At 40.9% G+C, this 20,460-nt stretch overlaps 1 protein-coding gene across 1 annotated transcript in view; it reads left to right on the forward strand.

The window, feature by feature from the left end:
• Positions 1-866: 866 nt before the first annotated feature.
• Positions 867-20,460, forward strand: part of PGM5 (phosphoglucomutase 5) — a 188,435-nt gene continuing 168,841 nt past the window's right edge. The window contains exon 1 of the mRNA XM_082403675.1: positions 867-1,671. Coding sequence (XP_082259801.1) covers positions 1,411-1,671 — 261 coding nt within the window. The 5' untranslated portion in view covers positions 867-1,410. The remainder of the gene's footprint in view (positions 1,672-20,460) is intronic.

The raw sequence follows: 20,460 nt of genomic DNA on the forward strand, positions 1-20,460 counted from the left end.
CAGCAAATCCAGCTTAGTCCCAGGAAGTGGACAATATTTGGAGGAGGAGAAGAAGCAGGAGATTTCAGTGACTTTAGTGGGTGCAAAAATGCTTTGAGAGTGAAAGGAGATAGAAGCAAAAATGAGAATTGTTTCTTCCCTTTTGGGGCTTTATCCTTTTTGCCTGTTGATTTTCTATGGGGAATTTCTTGATTTGGGATTTTTGGTGGACTTTATGGAGAGAAGGCAGAACATCTCTGACCCCCCCCACCCCCAAATGCCAGAAAGCTTGTGAAAGGAGCAAGCCCAGTTCCTGGTACCCTGTCCTTCTTTAATTTGGGTTTGTTCATTCATTCCTGGTAGGACCTTACAAAGGGCTTTACCTTCCTCCTAGTGAAAGCCTTGAATCCTGGTAAGAGCTCCGCAGTGTGGACACGTACAGTGTGGGGCAACCTTTTTCTAAGCAGGAGCTGGGCCAGGGTGGGTGAAAGGGAAGAAGAATAAGGAAGTACGCGTCCACGCATCTGTGTTGCTGCTGTTGCGACCACCACAACAAACAAGCAAAAAAAAAAAAAAAGTTTTCTTCCTGAGAAGTGTGCTGCCTTCAGAGAGCCTGGGGAAAAGTGTGGATGGCTGGGTGGATCCTGCTGGATTGAAGGGCCTGACAGTATGTGATTCCCTGCAACAAATGGTAGTGGTGGGGTGTGTGTACACACGCAGACACACTCGCAGCGCCCAGCCTCCAATTTCAGCGCTGGCAGAAGATAACAATTCTCAGCTCGCTCTTCCAGGGTTATTTTTGGCTGGGGCTGTTCTCTGATGGCAAAAGGTTTCAACCCCCTCCCAACTCCACCCCTGTCCTTGTTCAAAAGAGAAACTGGTGCTTGTAAACCGCTCACTCCCTGGGAGGCCGGGAGGCAGGGCTGCCGGTTGGAGGGGAGAGGGGCCGCGGGTACGGGGAGAGGACGCCCAATCCTGGTCAAGTTCTCACCACCCACTCCCCGGCTGTTTTCTAGCGGAGGGTGTGCCGGGGAAGACGCGATCACCGGGGAAGGCTCGGGCTAGGCTCGCGAGGAGGCGTCCCCGGGATCGGGGTAGCTGGCGCTGGGAAGGGGCTTTTGGGACACCCCGAAAGTGGTTCCAGCTGGGAGAAGAAGCTGCGGGCACTTCGGGCGCTCCGGCCGGAGAGGAAGTTGGGCGGGTGCGAACTTTTCTTGGAAGGTAGAGGCCAAACTCTGCCGGGGCAGCTAGGGGCCGCGCGCAGAGGGAGGAGCGGTCGGCGCGGCAGGAGGGCGCGGGGCGCGGGCCGGCCGCAGAGGGGGCCGCGGCGCGAGGCGGAGCCCGGGCGCGCCGCCAAGCTGGTGGGGGCCCCGTCGGGCTGCAGATTCCCTCCGGCTCCCGGAGCCGCGGCAGGACCGGCCAGGAGGCGCCATGGAGGGGAGCCCCATCCCGGTGCTGACGGTGCCGACGGCGCCCTACGAGGACCAGCGGCCGGCTGGCGGCGGGGGGCTGCGACGGCCCACCGGGCTCTTCGAGGGTCAGCGCAACTACCTGCCCAACTTCATCCAGAGCGTGCTGTCGTCCATCGACCTGCGCGACCGCCAGGGCTGCACCATGGTGGTGGGCAGCGACGGCAGGTACTTCAGCAGGACGGCCACGGAGATCGTGGTGCAGATGGCCGCGGCCAACGGGGTGAGTGACATGCCGCCCCTCGCGTCCGCAGTCCGCCTCCTCACCCTGCCCCCTCCGCCGGCCCGCCCCAGGCCCGGCCCAGACCCCCACCCTGCGCCCAGGCTCGGCCGCTCCCCCAGGTCCCCTCCGCCCGCGTCCCGCCACCGCAGCTCCCCGCAACCTCCCCGGCGCACCCGGGACGCCCGGGCTGTGTCGCGCCCGCCGCTCCGAAAGGCCTTAAGTGTTCCTCGCCCTTCTTTGAGCCCAGCCGGCATCCCGACCGACCTGCCACATCGCCCTGAACTCTCTCTGGACTCTGACCATGTCCTGCACCTGCTCGCTGTTCTTGACTTTCTCTTTCCCAGCCCTTTAAAAATATTTGCTCTGACCTTTTTCACTACCCTCCCGCTACCAGTATATTGATAGTTGTCCCCCCCCCCACTCCTGTATCCTATTTGCAGTCTTCTTCTACTCCACATCTTGGCTCTGCCAAATTTAACAGTAGTGTTGGCTCCGAAGACACACACACACGCACACACACACACACACACACACACACACACACACACACACCAGTGTTGGTTACTGACATATTTAGCAAGCGTGGACCCTGAAGGTTTTTAATATCATTGGTTCGTGGAGTTATATTTCATAATTGATTTGATTAGGGAAAGGATGGGACGGGGATCAATTTGAAGCTATACAGACTGGACTCTCTGTTCCGGGGAGGCAAATCTCTAAATGGTCAGAAATGAGATTTGCAATGCTTTTCTTAAAGCAATTCCCAACTTCTCTCCAAGATGCCCTTTGGCAGTTGACAACATTTCATGCCTCTTCTCCCCTGCAGTTTTCATCCTCATTTCCTCCCCCTTCTCGCACGACTTAAGTAGTCTTCTTTTGCAATGTGAATTCTCAGACCTTGAGTTTTTCTCTTTCTCCTTCCTTTCTCCCTATCCTACAACTAGACGCACCTTTTGAAGTATTCCCATACCCTGATTTCCTCCTTTCCAAAGCCAGCAGCGTCTCAAGAGGGATACTGACTTCAAGGGTCCCTGAATTTTCTGTGGGAAACATTGTCTAAAAGAGGAACTTAAGCCTTGTTAATGCAGTCAGATCCACACACATAGAACTTTCCTTTAAGTAAAACCTCTGCAGATGTATAAATGAGTGTGAACATTTAAAAAAGTGAAACTAAACAATTATCTGGCTTTTGAATTCCCTCCTTCCCTTCTTTCCAAACCTATCCTTTTTAATTTTCTCATTTCTTGCTTAAAAATACAGCTTTGAGGTTGTCCATGCTTCACATTTGTCTACTATAACTCCCCCTTCTCAGTGTTTCAGGAATAGAGAAAGAGGATTTTTTTTTACTAACCAAAAAGCAGTTGGGTGAAACAGGGCCTGGCTGGGGAGTGGGGTGGGGTAGTAGGGGTGAAGGTGAGCTGGGTGGTGGAACTGTGATCTCCAACCCCAGCAGATGATGCTGCTGGAGATATAAGACTTGTATTTCTCTCTGGCTCCTCACTTGGGATTGATGAAAGTTGGCTTGAATCAGGGATTTGGAGAGAGGTTAACAAATGGTCTTTTACTCTTGTCTGACAAAGCCGTTCCCGTGGAATGATGGAGAATAATGAGCCTTGGGAGAGCTGTGGCAGCTTTCATACTCCTTCCTGGGCCAGGTTTTCCAAGAAGTGAGAAAAACATAGCCTGTCCAGTATTTACTGTGGGTCAGGATAGTTTTGAAGTTACAGTTGTTGATTTGCATGGACACATTATTATTATGCTTTATTATTTCTTGGCATACTTTACCCTAAGGACTCTTCAGTCTCTTAACTTCAGTGGGTCTGCTCTGTAAACACATTTTATTAACTTTAAGAGTGGAGTTTCTTTTAGGAGATAGTTAGCATACGTTAATATATACCTAAAATAGAGTCAAATTTAATCTACCAGTTGTTATGAAGGACAGAATGACAAACTAAAGTCCACACAGAAGCACCGTCTTTTAAATAATCTGAAAGTATTAATTCTAAGATGGACAGGCATGGGGGAAAGGGATGGTTGACTCTTATAAAGATTTCAAACAGCCAGTTTTCACCAGTCTTTTCCTCATTTTGTTCATCTTCGTGGGAGCTTTTGCTAAAGCAAAGTGAATAATCAGAAGGCTGACTTCAGGAGAGAGGCGGTTTAAAAGGGACCACCGTAAGCAAAATTGGTCTTGCATGATTGCAAATTGTTGGGGATGCACTTGCCTCCTGACTTGGCCTGCTGATTATACTCAGGAATGGGGAACTTCGATTCCAAATGCTTTGGCCTTTTTTGATTTCCCATTGGATATTCATAGTAAAAAAAAAAAAAAAGAAAATAGTAGACGATAAAATTTATTCTCTTTGAACTGACTTGAATCTAACCAGGTGGGCTGCATTCTCTCTCTCTGAAAAACCTTGGTTTTGATTGAAAAAGTTAATTTTACAAAGCAGTTTTTCTATAAAAAATGATAGTTGCTCTTCAATTATGTAATTGCTGGAGGAAAACAGAAGTTTGGAATTTCTAAAACAGTAAACTACACTATTAATATTTTAATATCTCATAAAGTTTGAAATAGATTCCTACACAAACACCTGTACAATTTGAGATTTTAAAAAACTTTCTCATAAAGTTATGAAACTTTCAAGCTTTCAGAAAAGTACAGAGAATAGATTAACGACATCCATATGCCCTTGTCCTAGATTGTTGACATTTTTCTATGTTTGATTCATCTTTTCGAGGAGCTAAAGTATATTAAAGTATATTAAAGAACATGACATTTTACCCTAAGTTCTTCAGTATGGATCTCTAAAAAAGAAGAACATTTTCCTTGATAGTGACAGTATCATTAACATCCCAAACAACATAAAAAATTATTTCTTTACATTATTTATGACCCAGTCCACATTCAGATTTCTTCAATTATTCTGAAATGTCTTTTATACCTAATTTGTTCAAACTTGTTTCTTCTAATCAAGGAACACACACTACATTTGTCTTAAGTCTCTTTTAACCTAGAAAGTACCTCCCTTTTTATTTTTATTTTGTTAACAAAATTGACTTGTTGCTGAGACTAGGTCGGTTGGTTTTTCTATAGAATGTCTCCTCCACTTCCTTTCTGGAATTTTCTGATTACTTCTTTATGGTGTCATTTAACTTTTCACTCTATTCCCTGTGTGTGTATGTGAACTAGAAATCAGTCTAAAGGCTTAATTAGAGTCAGGTTTGATATTTTTTTATAAGATTATTTCATAGGTGATGGTGTGTATTCAGTTGCATAATACAAGGAAACATAATCTCTGGTTGTTCCATCATCCGTGATGCTGAGATAATTATAGAGCTATGGTGGTATGGTCCATTATTTTCCCCTTTGGGACTAGCAGTAGGCTATGGGGTGAACTTTGTACCATGTGAATATTCAGTTCCTTATCAATTTTTACCCAATTGTTTTAGCATCCATTAATGATACTGGCTTGAGTTGATTATTTCATTAGGGGTTTCAAAATGATGATTTTCAAATTCTCTAATTCCATCTACATGTTTTAGCTGGCATTTTTCTATAAACTGGGTATTTTCCTCACTACTAGGCTATTTGATTATTCTGTAATATAGTTCCTTCTGGAAAGACAGAATATGTGTTTATTTCTCTCTCTTTTTTAATCATCAATTTTCAGAGTAAGAATTTGGTGAAATAGCCACCTCCATTGACGACACATGAATTTTGTTTTGTTTTGCTTTCACTTTTTCGAATATCCCTATGGACTCCTGGATTTTTATATAATCAATTTGAATAGATTATTGAAGAATGAAAAGAAACTACCTTTTTTTTTTAATAGTTTTTATGGGGCTATGTGAATTTATCTAAAAAACCCCAGAAGTATTTTAATCCCCCTTTAAAGATACAAACTATGTCATGCTATATAGAGCAACAAACAAACAACAAAAAACTAAGTATATGAAGTAAATAGTGTCATTTAAATGAATTGAGATCAGACTTAGTTTGAAACTAATTGATTTTTTTATCCTATTTCTATTTCCATCTGCTTTAGATCCTCCTCAGGGGTTTAGATCCTCTATGTATCAATTTATTCTAATGTCTTAAAGAATTGAAAAGCTAAATGCATCATAATGGCTACAGGAATGCCTTTGCCCTTCTCTGGGTAGATCCATTTGTGGCTAAGGGCATCTGTCTTTCTTTCTCCTCTTTGTTAAAATCTTCTTTTTTAGTCCTAAACTACCTTTAATATTGGACAGGTGACAGAACTGTGTCTGCCTGAAGATGTTTCTGACTTTTTCTAAAGTCTCCTTTTTCTGAGATGACGTTGTATATTGGCACTGTCTAACAGAACTTACTGTGATGATGGGAATGTTCTGTAATCTGCGCTGTCCTAGCCAACTAGGACACTTGACTGTTGAATACTTGAAATGTAGCTGATGCTGCTGAAGAACTGAATTTTACATTTCATTTAATTTTAATTAATTAAGATCGAAACTTAGGTAGCCACAAGTGGTTAGTAGGTACCATACTGGACAGCACACTTCTATAATTTAGCATTTAAAATGTGTGTGTGTGTGTGTGTGTGTGTGTGTGTGTGTGTGTGTGTGTGTTTAATGGAGCCAGACTGTTACAATCAAAAGCAACTATTGGTTAAATAAAAGGAGGTTGACAAATACTACAAATACATAATTGGCAAACCCAAACCAGATTTCTTCATATGATAACCACGCTCTCTTTTGACTTTAGCCCAGGAGGCAATGAGGTATGGTAGAAAAAGCACTGTATCAGCAGCTGGAGGGCTTGCCTTATTTTCCTAGCTCTGACATACCAGTTGCAGTGCAAATGCTTTAACCTCTTGACATACCTAGAAACCACTTGTTTTCTCATCTATAAATTGGGTATGATAGCATCTCTGAATTATCCTGAGAATCAAATGAAGCACTGCATATGAAAGCATTTTGTAACATCCACAGCACTAAGAAATACAAGGGAGTATTATTATGGTCAGCTGAATACATCTCAGATAATAATGATTTGACTGCATGTATGGACTAACCTAGAGCTCTGTAACAAGTTTTAGCCAAGGGAAAATCCATTTGTCAATTAGCCATGCACTGTACTGGCCATATGATGATCAGCATTAATGATAATAATATTGGCATACAGTGCAGCTTACAGAATTCAAGAGCTCCTCAATGGCTTGTGAAATCTTTTAGAGGTAGAAAATGAAGTGAAATGATATGAGGAATGCTAGATCAGTGAGGGGCTTGGGCGTGCCCTCCGGATAGATGCTGACACAGGTTGTATTTGATTCCAACAGGTCATAAAGAGGTGTCTGTTTCCAAAGAATGAGAATACACTTGCCTTGGCATTTATGAGAACTATCTGGGCAACAAATTTTGGTTTGGTCCCAAAGACAAGGAACATATATTTGGAAGAGAAGCAGAGTGGGATATGGTGGTGGGTGGCCAGCAGTGATGAAAGAAGAAGGAAGCAAGAGAGGGAAACATGTACTGTAACACTAAGGCTTCTTTCCTGGAATGGATGTGGAAATCTGGGCGTGGCTAGCTCCAGGTCCTATCTCTAGAAGGGAAAAGAACTGGGTGGTGATTGCTCTGTATTTTCTATGGGTGTTCACAACAGAATAGGTGAATGGAATGGGCTACTATGGCCCAGATGTTAGGAAGGGCTGGCTTGTAATACATTAGAAAACCCTAAAGAGCCTCCCATAACTTTATCGTGCTTCCCTTCCCAAATCCTCATCCCCTGAATTGTGGAAATGGAAAATCTATTATATGAGCAATAGCAAATTTTAGGGAGCCCTTGGTTCCACCCTTATCCTTGTTTGGGTCTGTTCATTCTTGACTCTTTTAGCCTCAAGTCCTCATTCATTTTTTTATGAGGAAGTAAAAGGAGTGGGAGAGGTTTTGAGAACAGCTGGGCCCTCCCAGTTGCTAGGGTGGGTTATTTTAAGCTTTGTTTAATGTGTCCAGAGACCCAGATGGCATTTTTAACTAAGCTGCTTTATTAAATCTTGTGATAAAGTATAATGATGTTTATTGAAAAGACAGATACCCATCAGCAACATTATGTCTGAAACTTGCCCTAAGAATTTTTTATAAAACATCTGTTCCCTTTGTGAACTCTGGAAGTTTGCTAGTTTCTGTACAGCCTTGAGGAATAGCAGTTGGAACCTATTTTGGGGGAATCTAAGGAGAGGTATTGGCTTTACCAACCTTACCCTTCATCTTTTGGGCTCTGGCCACTCTTCTGTTAGACAACAGTGACATGAATGAACACTGTAATAGGATTATTTGGGAATAATAGGCAGCAGAAAAAAAAAAGTCTAAATTTCCCAGGGATTTTTAAATTGAAGGTAAAAAGCTAGGGCTGCAATGTCCTTTGTTAGCCTACAGCCTTGACAGCTAATTGCAAACACTCAAGATTTGGCCAGTATGCCTTTACTGTTTATACTTGCATAGCCAAAGGGAAAGTTTTCGGTTCTTTCATCTGACTTGACTCTCATTACTTATGAATAAGAGGATATCTGGGATATACACAAGACTTGTTAAAATCCACATTTTCTGAGTCTTTCAATACCTTTCATCTCCTGCATTGTTAGTGACGTCAAATTTTGGAGTAATGCCTGTATTTGTCTGAAGAAAAAAAATTTTTAGGAACATTGAATCCCCAAAGAAATTCTTTTTCTTGGCATAAAGTCACAGACAATTTTCTTTCCAAGTCTCTACTAATAGGTGCTTTGTACAAATAGAATAATTACTGCCTTTCTATTGTTTTCCTCTAATAAGAGTCCAGTTTGGTAGCTAGGGATATGTAGTTTTATATTTAGACATTTATAATAAAAAAGAGAAAAGAGGGCTTCCCTGGTGGCGCAGTGGTTGAGAATCTGCCTGCCAATGCAGGGGACACGGGTTCGAGCCCTGGTCTGGGAAGATCCCACATGCCGCGGAGCAACTGGGCCCGTGAGCCACAATTACTGAGCCTGCGCGTCTGGAGCCTGTGCTCCGCAACAAGAGAGGCCGCGATAGTGAGAGGCCTGCGCACCGCGATGAAGAGTAGCCCCCGCTTGCCGCAACTGGAGAAAGCCCTCGCACAGAAACGAAGACCCAACACAGCTATAAATAAAAAAAAAAAAAAAAAAAAAAATTCAACATTATTATAAAAAAAAAAAAAAAGAGAAAAGAATTTGAAATCATAGGACCAGAGTTTATCCTGATTGACAAAAGACCTCACAAAATACTAGGAGGAGAGTTTTACAGGAGATGGTTAATATCTACAATATATGAAAAGCTTTCCCAAATCAATAAGAAAATTCAAACAGTTTAAAAGAAACATTGTCAACAACCACCACAAATGCATGAAAAGGTGATCAGCCTCGTTAGTAACCAAAGAAATAAAAATAAAAACAATCCATTAATTTGAAAAAAACGGAAAATACGCAGAGCTGGCATAGGTGTTGGAAAATTGTCATGTTTGTATACTGTTGGTGGAAGTTAAATTGATACAACTTTTTGGTCAGGCAATTTGGCAGTATGTATCTAAATTAATAGAGTACTTGTCCGATAATCTAAGAATCCCTTACTCTAAGAGTATATCCTGTAAATTTTCTAATACAAATGTGGAAACATTTATGTACAAGAATACTCACTGCAGCATTTTGCTAAAGAAAAACTTGGAGGGACTTCCCTGGTGGTCCAGTGGTTAAGACTCCACGCTTCCAATGCAGGGGGTGTGGGTTTGATCCCTGGTCTGGGGAACTAAGATCCCACATGCTGCTCGGCTCGGGCACCCCCCCCGGACCCCCCCAAAAAAAACTTAAAAAAACAAAACAGCTTTATTAAAAAAAAAAACTTGGAAACAATTTATATGTTCAGCAGTAGAGAACAGGTACATAATTTATGACACAACCACACCAGGAATGCATTAATATCCATAAATGAAGGACGTGGATCTATATGTGACATGAGAAAGATGTGGATGATAGTTTGTTAAAGTGAAACAAAGCAATTAGTAGAGGGTCATGTGTAGCATGATCCCACTTTTGTGTATATAATTAGGCATAGAAAATAGGGTTGGAGGAACATAGTCCAGACAGTTAACAGTGAATATATCTGGGGTATGTGGGTGTGTTTGGTGGGGGAGGGGAATCCTTTCCCTTTCTACTCATATACTTCTCTTTATTAAGTAATTACACACGTATATATGCCTTGCTTTCATAATTAAACACATCACTAGAGAGTAGTTAAGAAAAAAGGAGAAACTCTGAATTTGAATCATTATACTATCATTTGCAACGTGTAGGACTGTGGGGAAGTCACCTAGTTTTCTGGGATTTGTTTCCTCATTTATAAAAATAGGCACGGTCGTAATACTTGCCTTCCACATCTTCCAGGGGTTTTGGGAGGATTGAATGAGGTAATGGATTATTGTCAATTATTTTATTGATTCACATAGCACAATTACTACCAAACTATTTTTCTCTGATTAAAATAAAAGGACATGTGCATATATGCTTTTTATTCTCAGTAGCCTTACTGACAGAAGGCGCCCGTCGATGTGGTGATCACAGTTGCTTTCATAAGACTTTCGGCATTTCTGCAGGCTGCTGGCTAAGGCTTGGGTGGCGACTGCTGAACTCATGATCCTCTCCCCTCTCCCAGCATGAACGCTCACACACACACACACACACACACACACACACACTCACTCATGCACACACAGACACACATGTACACACACCCTGTCACGGTACTTGAGGTGGCAGCAGCTGCTCTGGCGTAGACTTTAACTCAACATAAAGGACTTCTTTTTGCATGGTCTGTGCATTATTTCCTATTATGAATCAGCTGAGTCAATGCCATGCTTTTCAATCTTAAACCTTTCTGAGGCTCAGGCTACGTTAAAAGCAGACCCACCCTTCTATACCTGCTCCACTGCCCCCACCTGAGGCCAGATCTTAATCTGCTCATTTCATGTGGATTTTCAAGCCTAATGGACTGGGCCATGTGAGGGATTACTGAGAGGAACAGACCAAGCAGAGGCTAAGAGACTCCACGCTCATCTGCTGAGTAGTCTGAAAATGCACAGCTGCAAGCTCTAGCGATGCTTTAAAGCATTTTGTCAGGATGTTTGTCAGGGTGCCTGTTCCTGCAGCCCTGCTGAATGTTTGGTTAGGAGGCATAATCTTTTTTTGGACAGCATCTCCCAAATGTAAAGTGACAGATGCTAACGCGGAATATAATACAGAAGACCTAGCTTTGCTGTCATAAATAACAGTAAATTGTTTAATCTTGCTGAGTTGTAAATCTGTGATCGCCAGAGGTCTTTAGTTCACTGGAACATAGTACAACGGTTGGTGGCACTTAGCAAATGGACAGTAATTATTTCCCAACCAGACAGATATTGGTCTGATGGAATTTACTCAAAGATCCACATATATGTATTTTAATTGACTGTGACTGCTACTCAGGGAAAAACACATAGCTATAAAGAGAGACTGAGATTTTTCTGGGAAAAAATACACACATAGATAGAGGAATATGTATATGAATCTATATATATATATTCTATCTATAAAAGAGCCAAAGATAGTGAGTTTTTTCTTTTGGGATTTTATATATGTGTGTGTGTGTGTGTGTGTGTGTGTGTGTGTGTGTACTGTCTACTTATAAAGGTTCCAGATGGAAAGTGTTCTTAAGCATTTAGATTATCAAATAGCATATGTGTGTGCACATGTGCCCAGGACACCCCCTCCCCGAAGATACATCTTCTTCCCTGGATATATTCAAAAAGAGAGTAGAGCAGAGACCCAGATGTCAGAAATATCTGAAGACAGCATAGAGTTGAAGGAGGTGACTAAATGTTCCCAAATGACCTATGTTTCTATGATAATAAATAGAACTTGTGCTGGAGTTGGATGGACCAATAGTAAGAAATATAAGTAGTATAAATCCTGCATTCCAGGCAGGATCTTGTACGGACAGCTTTCTGCTGTGAGCTCAGTAACGTGGGTAAGTTAGCAGTCTGGCATGGGACATACCAGTGGATGGTGCAAGTCAGAGGCATCGATGGGGCAATGAAAATAGGAAGATCCGGGCCAAGGCGAGGATACAGACATGAGGTCCTGTCACTGATCACCATGGACTTTAGCAGTTTCTTAATGAGCAGATCTGGTGGTTAAAGAAGAAAGAAGACATTGCACTTACGTAGGTGTGTTACAACTAATTTTCTATTTAATTGGTGGCAAGCTACTTTGAGTTAAATTTATTCCATAGGATGGGTTTAGTCCTCAAACATTTTTAGTTTCACATATAAAAACTTAGGTAAAAGAACGCTTTTATATTGGTCAGTAAACCATGGTACATTTAAATAATGGAAGACTATACAGCCACTAAAATCATGTTGTGGAAAAATAGTCAGTGACGGAGAAAGACTCCACAGAAGGGGTAGATATGTTAAGTGAAAGATGTAGACTACACGACAGTTCCTTTTGTAAAAATATAAATATGTGAATGAGAGAGAGAGAGATATCCCAAGACACATAGACAAAGGTTAGACACTGAAAGGTTTACTGTGGTCACTTTTAGGTTTACAGATGAGTTGTACTTTCTTCTTGCTTATGAGTACTTTCTAAATGTCGTATATGTACTATATATACATACATATATTTGTCATATATATAAATGTCGTATATATATTTGTAATTAGAAAACCATTGCAGGTTAGTGAAACAACAAATGCATTCAATTACTATGAATTAGAAATTCATAATTAAGAATTAAGAAATGACACCAGCAAGGAAGGCAAGGGAAATATATCAAAGATTTACTGGGTGTCAGATGCTGAACTGGAGCTTGGCTGTGTTACTTTCTTTCACCCTTCATCTTTTAGGTAACAAAACTGAAATACAGAGGATTCAGGATCTTGTCCAAAGTCATATAGCCGGCAGGTGGCAAGTCCATTTTTGCATCATTTCCCGTTGAATGCCAAAATCTCAGCTTATCTCAGGGCACTCAGCCCTGCTTTCTTGACCCAGATGGATCCAATAGTTCTTATCCTGGTATCTGGTTGGGTTGATCACCTCATAAAATGGCAGCAGATAGAGCCCTTTCTTCTTTCACTGAGCCGAGTTCTATATCTTAAGGTAAAGATTTCAGTATCTTCCAAGCACTGAATTACCAGTAGGAACATAAGTCTCAATTTCATTGCCCCCATTTTGCACCCAAGGAAAGCTAGAGTGCCTGATCTTCTCAGTGAGACCTTGAGAATTGGTGGGCTGATTGAGGAATAGAACTTTGGCCAAACTTCCAGATGCCCGTGACTTTTCTGCACCTGTTCAGATGTTGGGAATCAAACGTGAAATACAGCTTGGTTTGGTTCTAATGAACTCTCGTCTCACCCTCCAGCCCCTGGGTATGTGTGTCAAGGCTTCCAGGGGAACAGGCATCTGAGGATGAGCTCGGTTGCTCCCATCTGGTCTCCGTGTAACAAAGCGTATAACTGCACAATTATCCATGTGCAAATGGAGAAGTCCCTTGATGTTTGGATAACTACATCCATGTCTTGAGTTTGTTATTTCTCAAAATTCCACTTAGCCATCTCCTGCTTACTCATATGCAGCAGTGGTCAGGGGCTGGTACTCCTCTCTGACAGCAGGGACGAGAGACTGAAACCTGGCCATCCACAGCAGCGTGGCTCTGGGTTTCCTTCATGGCTTTTGTTTTTTGTTTAACCAAGAAGATGAGAAACAGGCATCTTTGTGTTTATGGCTTTCCATGCACTTTGTAGGTGGACATGGTGGTGGCTGTGTGGTCCTGTACAGCACTCTGTCTGCAAACCATCAGGGAAGTTTCTGTTTAGTGCCCTCTTTACTCTCTCTGATTCACTTTGGGAATTACAGGGATGTGACACAGTGACCAGAGGTTATTGAAGAATGTCATGCTTACTTTTTCTTTTCTCTCTGTGGGACTTTTTTTATGACTTATTTAAAGTTAAAAGGAAACCATAAAGTGGAAATCTTATTTAAGGGATTTCACACATGAAAACAGTCCTGCTTTCTTTAGTGTTATGTTACTGGGGAAAAATCATTTGGTATCAAAATTCCACGTCTACCCTGAGATTCTAGCCTGAGGGTTTAAGCTGTATATTGCTGCTCTCCGGGACTTTAATCTGAGCTAATTAGAAACTGAACTCATACTAAATCTAGGTTAGAAGAATAGTTATTAGTGTTCTGAAAAGAGGGAGCCATCAGAAATAAAATCATTAAAAAAATTCGTTGTATATGGCACACGTTGTAAAGTATGGATGTGCTGGGAGAAAACTTCATGAAATAAAATTTTCTCTATTTCAGGACACTGGTCTGTGGTATGTGGAAGGGCATATCGATTCCTGAGGCACTTGCTGTGCCCATTCATGGGTGGAGTAAATGGTGATGCAATCTAGGTGAGGCGTGAGAGTTGGTGGAAGACGCTGGCATCTAGTTAGAAGCATAGACTCAGAGGGATTATAAGTAACTGCCCTGAGGGAAATGATTGATGGTAATTGCACATGGCTACCTGCTACATCCTCCCTTTCCCTAGCATTTAGCAGTCATGACTGGATAAGAACAAGTTCATGCTGGGTCTGTGTATCTGGGTGTCTGGGAAAGTGTGTGCCTCACGTATGTGTCTGCAGGCGCAGGTGTGACAGTGTTCTCATGGCTACCTGTGGATCCTGGTATCTGTCTGTATCTGTGTGCCTTCTGTGTGTGTGTGTGTAAGCAACACTGGACTGGGGTCTACTTTGCCCCCCATTCCTAGTGGGAACTGAAGAACATGTTTCTCAGTAGCAGTAAAGCCCACCCAGGTTGGTGCACCGTCTGCAGGGCTGGGAGAGGTTTCCTTTCCTCCAGTCAAAGACAGACTGTATGGTATGGGTGTGGCAGTTCCTCCAGTGCCCCTTTGGGAGGGTCAGCGAGGGAGCAGCAAAGTGCCATGGCTCAGACCACCCCAGGCTGTGGTCTGGGTTTCACTCAGGAATAGAAGTCAGATGTTGCCTGCTTCAATGCTGTAAACAAAACCAAAGCCAATGATGTAAGTAGACCATCTTTTTCTTGCAAGGTAGCAGTCTGCCACATTGGCAGAGGATAGTACTTCTAAGACTTTTTCAGAAAGGGAAATGGTAGTTTAAGGGTTAATTTAAGGTCTAAAATTGAATTTTAAATGTTGGAGGAGGGGAGGGGGCTTGGGGAAGGCAATAGCATGATTTGGGTCATGTTGAATTTCATGAAGAGTTTATATAATCTCATCTTACGTGAATTTTCATGACCCTGAACCCTCTCAGCTTTGCAGATGAGCACAAGGTGCCTCAGACAAGTGATGCAATTTGCCTTAGGTCAGGGGTGGAGCAAAGACTCACATACAGATCTTTTAACTTGAAGTTGCGTTGCTTTCTCTTTATACAGCAGGGCTTCCAAAGGTTATATTTCTTTGATCAATTACTAGATCTTGAAAGTCATAGCTTTTCTGATGACATTTGCCTTGGGCTAATTAGGAGAGGGAGAATTTACAGAAGAGGAGAAAACAGGCACGCAGAGAGGCTAATGTGAACACAGGGGTGGAGATTGGACGGAGGGCTGGTCTCTGCTGGGGACACATAGGGCCCTCAGTGGTGGCTGCAGCCAGGTCGGCCTTGGTGAGTGGAGGTCCATGTGCTGAGCCCACGCTTGCCCTCCCTCCCTGCAGCCGTCGGCCATCCTGTTCACGAGCCCATTGGGCAATGACAGGAGTGGCTGGGGAAAGAGGCAAACTGGTTTGACAGAGCTGGTCCTTCTAGCCACTTGATTATTTAAATCCTCCTCTGCTGAGGTCACTTTTTGGTGAGCATTCCCACGGGACACAAATATCGTCACGATTTTCCATGTCTTATCTTAGAAGCCTCCTCACCCGTTCTCCTGCATCCCCTCCAGCACTTGTCTCCTCTCAGAAGTCCCTCAACTAGAGTTATATACAGTGCCCAGCATTACCTCATTTTTTTTTTGGTATTGGTGGGTTAATGAGCAGATCCACACAGCTAAAACTTCCAGATAACTAGAATTTCATCTCCTATTAATACTCCACTGACAACTAAAATGTTTCAGGTTGAAATTTTATTCAAGTGTATTTTCCCACTTTAATGTTAAACAGAGAAGATATTACCTTTTAAAAAAATTCAAATTTAATAAGATAAAATGTATCTATGATCTCTCCTATTTAACAAATAAACCGTACATATTTATTTCTGTATTTTTCTAAGTGCTAGCTCCAAAGTGTACATAATTGTACATTGTTGTAATAGCTTAAAAGTTATTTCGATTTCTGCATTTTGACTTAGCATTAAAGCATTGTCTATGTTCCTTCTCTACGACTTAAGAAAGTGTAAGTTGTTATAGCAAATAAACTTGAATGTTTAAATGTTTTAACAAAACTTAAATGTTTTGTTATAGCAAAAAAACTTGATGTTTTCTTAACATCTTTATTGGAGTATAATTGCTTTACAATGGTGTATTAGTTTCTGTTTTATATGAAAGTGAATCAGCTATACACTTACGTATATCCCCATATCTCCTCCCTCCCTCCCATCCTCCTTATCCCACCCCTCTAGGTGGTCTCAGACCCCTGAGCTGATCTCCCTGTGTTATGCGGCTGCTTCCAACTAGCTATCTGTTTTACATTTGGTAGTGTATATATGTCCATGCCACTCTCTCACTTCATCCCAACTTACATTCCCCCTCCCCGTGTCCTCAAGTCCATTCTCTACGTCTTCTTCTTTATTCCTGTCCTGCCCCTAGGTTCTTCAGAACAACTTTTTTTGTTTGTTTTTTTTTGGTTCCATATATATGTGTTAGCATACGGTATTTGTTTTTCTCTTTCTGACTTACTTCACTCTGTATGACAGACTCTAGGTCCATCCAGCTCACTACAAATAACTCAATTTCATTTCTTTTTATGGCTGAGTAATATTCCATTGTATATATGTGCCACATCTTCTTTATCCATTCATCTGTCGATGGACACTTAGGTTGCTTCCATGTCCTGGCTATTGTAAATAGTGCTGCAATGAACATTGTGGTACATGACTCTTTTTGAATTATGCTTTTCTCAGGGTATATGCCCAGTAGTGGGATTGCTGGGTCATATGGTAGTTCTGTTTTTAGTTTCTTACGGACCCAACCTCCATACTGTTCTCCATAGTGGCTGTATCAATTTATATTCCCACCAAGAGTGCAAGAGGGTTCCCTTTTCTCCACACCCTCTCCAGCATTTATTTGTAGATTTTTTGATGATGGTGATTCTGACAGTGTGAGGTGATACCTCATTGTAATTTTGATTTGCATTTCTCTAATGATTAGCGATGTTGAGCATCTTTTCATGTGTTTGTTGGCAATCTGTATATTTTCTTTGGAGAAATGTCTATTTAGGTCTTCTGCCCATTTTTGGATTGGGTTGTTTGTTTTTTTTGATATTGAGCTGCATGAGCTGGTTATATATTTTGGAGATTAATCCTTTGTCAGTTGCTTCATTTGCAAATATTTTCTCCCATTCTGAGGGTTGTTTTTTCGTCTTGTTTATGGTTTCCTTTGCTGTGCAAAAGCTTTTAAGTTTCATTAGGTCCCATTTGTTTATTTTTGTTTTTATTTCCATTTCTCTAGGAGTTGGGTCAAAAAGGACCTTGCTGTGATTTATGTCATAGAGGGTTCTTCCTATGTTTTCCTCTAAGAGTTTCATAGTGTCTGGCCTTACATTTAGGTCTTTAATCCATTTTGAGTTTATTTTTGTGTATGGTGTTAGGGAGTGTTCTAATTTCATTCTTTTACATGTAGCTGTCCAGTTTTCCCAGCAACACTGATTGAAGAGGCTGTGTCTTCTCCACTGTATATCCTTGCCTCCTTTGTCATAGATTAGTTGACCATAGGTGCATGGGTTTATCTCTGGTCTTTCTATTCTGTTCCATTGATCTATATGTCTGTTTTTGTGCCAGTACCATACTGTCTTGATTACTGTAGCTTTGTAGTATAGTCTGAAGTCCGGGAGCCTGATTCCTCCAGCTCCGTTTTTCTTTCTCAAGATTGGTTTGGCTATTTGGGGTCTTTTGTGTTTCCATACAAATTGTGAAATTTTTTGTTCTAGTTCTGTGAAAAATGCCATTGGTAGTTTGATAGGGATTGCATTGAATCTGTAGATTGCTTTGGGTAGTAGAGTCATTTTCACAATGTTGATTCCTCCAATCCAAGAACATGGTATATCTCTCCATCTGTTTGTTACATGTTTAATTTCTTTCATCAATGTCTTATAGTTTTCTGCATACAGGTCTTTTGTCTCCTTAGGTAGGTTTATTCCTAGATACTTTATTCTTTTTGTTGCAATGGTAAATGGGAGTGCTTCCTTAATTTCTCTTTCAGATTTTTCATCATTAGTGTGTAGGAATGCAAGAGATTTCTGTGCATTAATTTTGTATCCTGCTACTTTACCAAACTCATTGATTACTTCTAGTAGCACTTTTCTGGTAGCATCTTTAGGATTCTCTATGTATAGTATCATGTCATCTGCAAACAGTGACAGCTTTACTTCTTCTTTTCTGATTTGGATTCCTTTTATTTCTTTTTCTTCTCTGACTGCTGTGGCTAAAACTTCCAAAACTATGTTGAATAATAGTGGTGAGAGTGGACAACCTTGTCTTGTTCCTGATCTTAGTGGAAATAGTTTCAGTTTTTCACCATTGAGAATGATGTTGGCTGTGGGTTTGTCATATATGGCCTTTATTATGTTGAGGTAAGTTCCCTCTATTCCTACTTTCTGGAGGGTTTTTATCATAAATCGGTGTTGAATTTTGTTGAAAGCTTTCTCTGCATCTATTGAGATGATCATATGGTTTTTCTCCTTCAATTTGTTAATATGGTGTATCACATTGATTGATTTGCGTTTATTGAAAAATCCTTGCATTCCTGAGATAAACCCTACTTGATCATGGTGTATGATCCTTTTAATGTGCTGTTGGATTCAGTTTGCTAGTATTTTGTTGAGGATTTTTGCATCTATGTTCATCAGTGATATTGGCCTGTAGTTTTCTTTCCTTGTGACATCTTTGTCTGGTTTTGGTATCAGGATGATTTTGGGAGTGTTCCTCCCTCTGCTATATTTTGGAAGAGTTTGAGAAGGATAGGTGTTAGCACTTGTCTAAATGTTTGATAGAATTCACCTGTGAAGCCATCTGGTCCTGGAAGATTTTTAATCACAGTTTCAATTTCAGTGCTTGTGATTGGTCTGTTTATATTTTCTATTTCTTCCTGGTTCAGTCTCGGAAGGTTGTGCTTTTCTAAGAATTTGTCCATTTCTTCCAGGTTGTCCATTTTATTGGCATAGAGTTGCTTGTAGTAATCTCTCATGATCCTTTGTATTTCTGCAGTGTCAGTTGTTAATTCTCCTTTTTCATTTCTAATTCTATTGATTTGAGTCTTCTCCCCTTTTTTCTTGATGAGTCTGGCTAATGGTTTATCAATTTTGTTTATCTTCTCAAAGAACCAGCTTTTAGTTTTACTGATCTTTGCTATTGTTTCCTTTATTTCTTTTTCATTTATTTCTGATCTGATTTTTATGATTTCTTTCCTTCTGCTAACTTCGGGGTTTTTTTTGTTCTTCTCTGTCTAATTGCTTTAGGTGTAAGGTTAGGTTGTTTGAGATGTTTCTTGTTTCTTTAGGTAGGATTGTATTGCTATAAACTTCCCTCTTAGAACTGCTTTTGCTGCATCCCATAGGTTTTGGGTCATCGTGATTTCATTGTCATTTGTTTCTAGGTATTTTTTGATTTCCTCTTTCATTTCTTCAGTGATCTCTTGGTTATTATGTAGTGTATTGTTTAGCCTCCATGTGTTTGTATTTTTTACAGTTTTTTCCTGTAATTGATATCTAGTCTCATAGCGTTGTGGTAGGAAAAGATACTTGAAATGATTTCAGTTTTCTTAAATTTATCAAGGCTTGATTTGTTATCCAGATATGATCTATCCTGGAGAATGTTCCATGAGCACTTGAGAAGAAAATGTATTCTGTTTTTTTGGATGGAATGTCCTATAAATATCAATTAAGTCCACCTTGTTTAATGTATCATTTAAAGCTTGTGTTTCCTTATTTATTTTTATTTTGGAAGGTCTGTCTGTTGGTGAAAGTGGGGTGTTAAAGTCCCCTACTATGATTGTGTTACTGTCGATTTCCCCTTTTATGGCTGTTAGCATTTGCCTTATGTATTGAGGTGCTCCTATGTTGGGTACATAAATAATTACAATTGTTATATCTTCTTCTTGGATTGATCCCTTGATCATTATGTAGTGTCCTTCTTTGTCTCTTGTAATAGTCTTTATTTTAAAGTCTATTTTGTCTGATATGAGAATTGCTACTCTAGCTTTATTTTGATTTCCATTTGCATGGAATATCTTTTTCCAGCCCCTAATTTTCAGTCCGTATGTGTCCCTAGGTCTGAAGTAGGTCTCTTGTAGACAGCATATATACGGGTCTTGTTTTTGTATCCATTCAGCCAGTCTAGGTCTTTTGGTTGGAGCATTCAATCCATTTATATTTAAGGTAGTTATTGATATGTATGTTCCTATTACCATTTTCTTAATTGTTTTGGGTTTGTTTTTGTAGGTCTTTTCCTTCTCTTGTGTTTCCTGCCTAGAGAAGTTCCTTTAGCATTTGTTGTACAGCTGGTTTGGCGGTGCTGAATTCTCTTAGCTTTTGCTTGGCTGTAAAGGTTTTAATTTC

The sequence above is a fragment of the Balaenoptera borealis genome, assembly GCF_965194805.1.
Source record: "Balaenoptera borealis genome assembly, chromosome: 8".
Taxonomy (NCBI): Eukaryota; Metazoa; Chordata; class Mammalia; order Artiodactyla; family Balaenopteridae; genus Balaenoptera; species Balaenoptera borealis.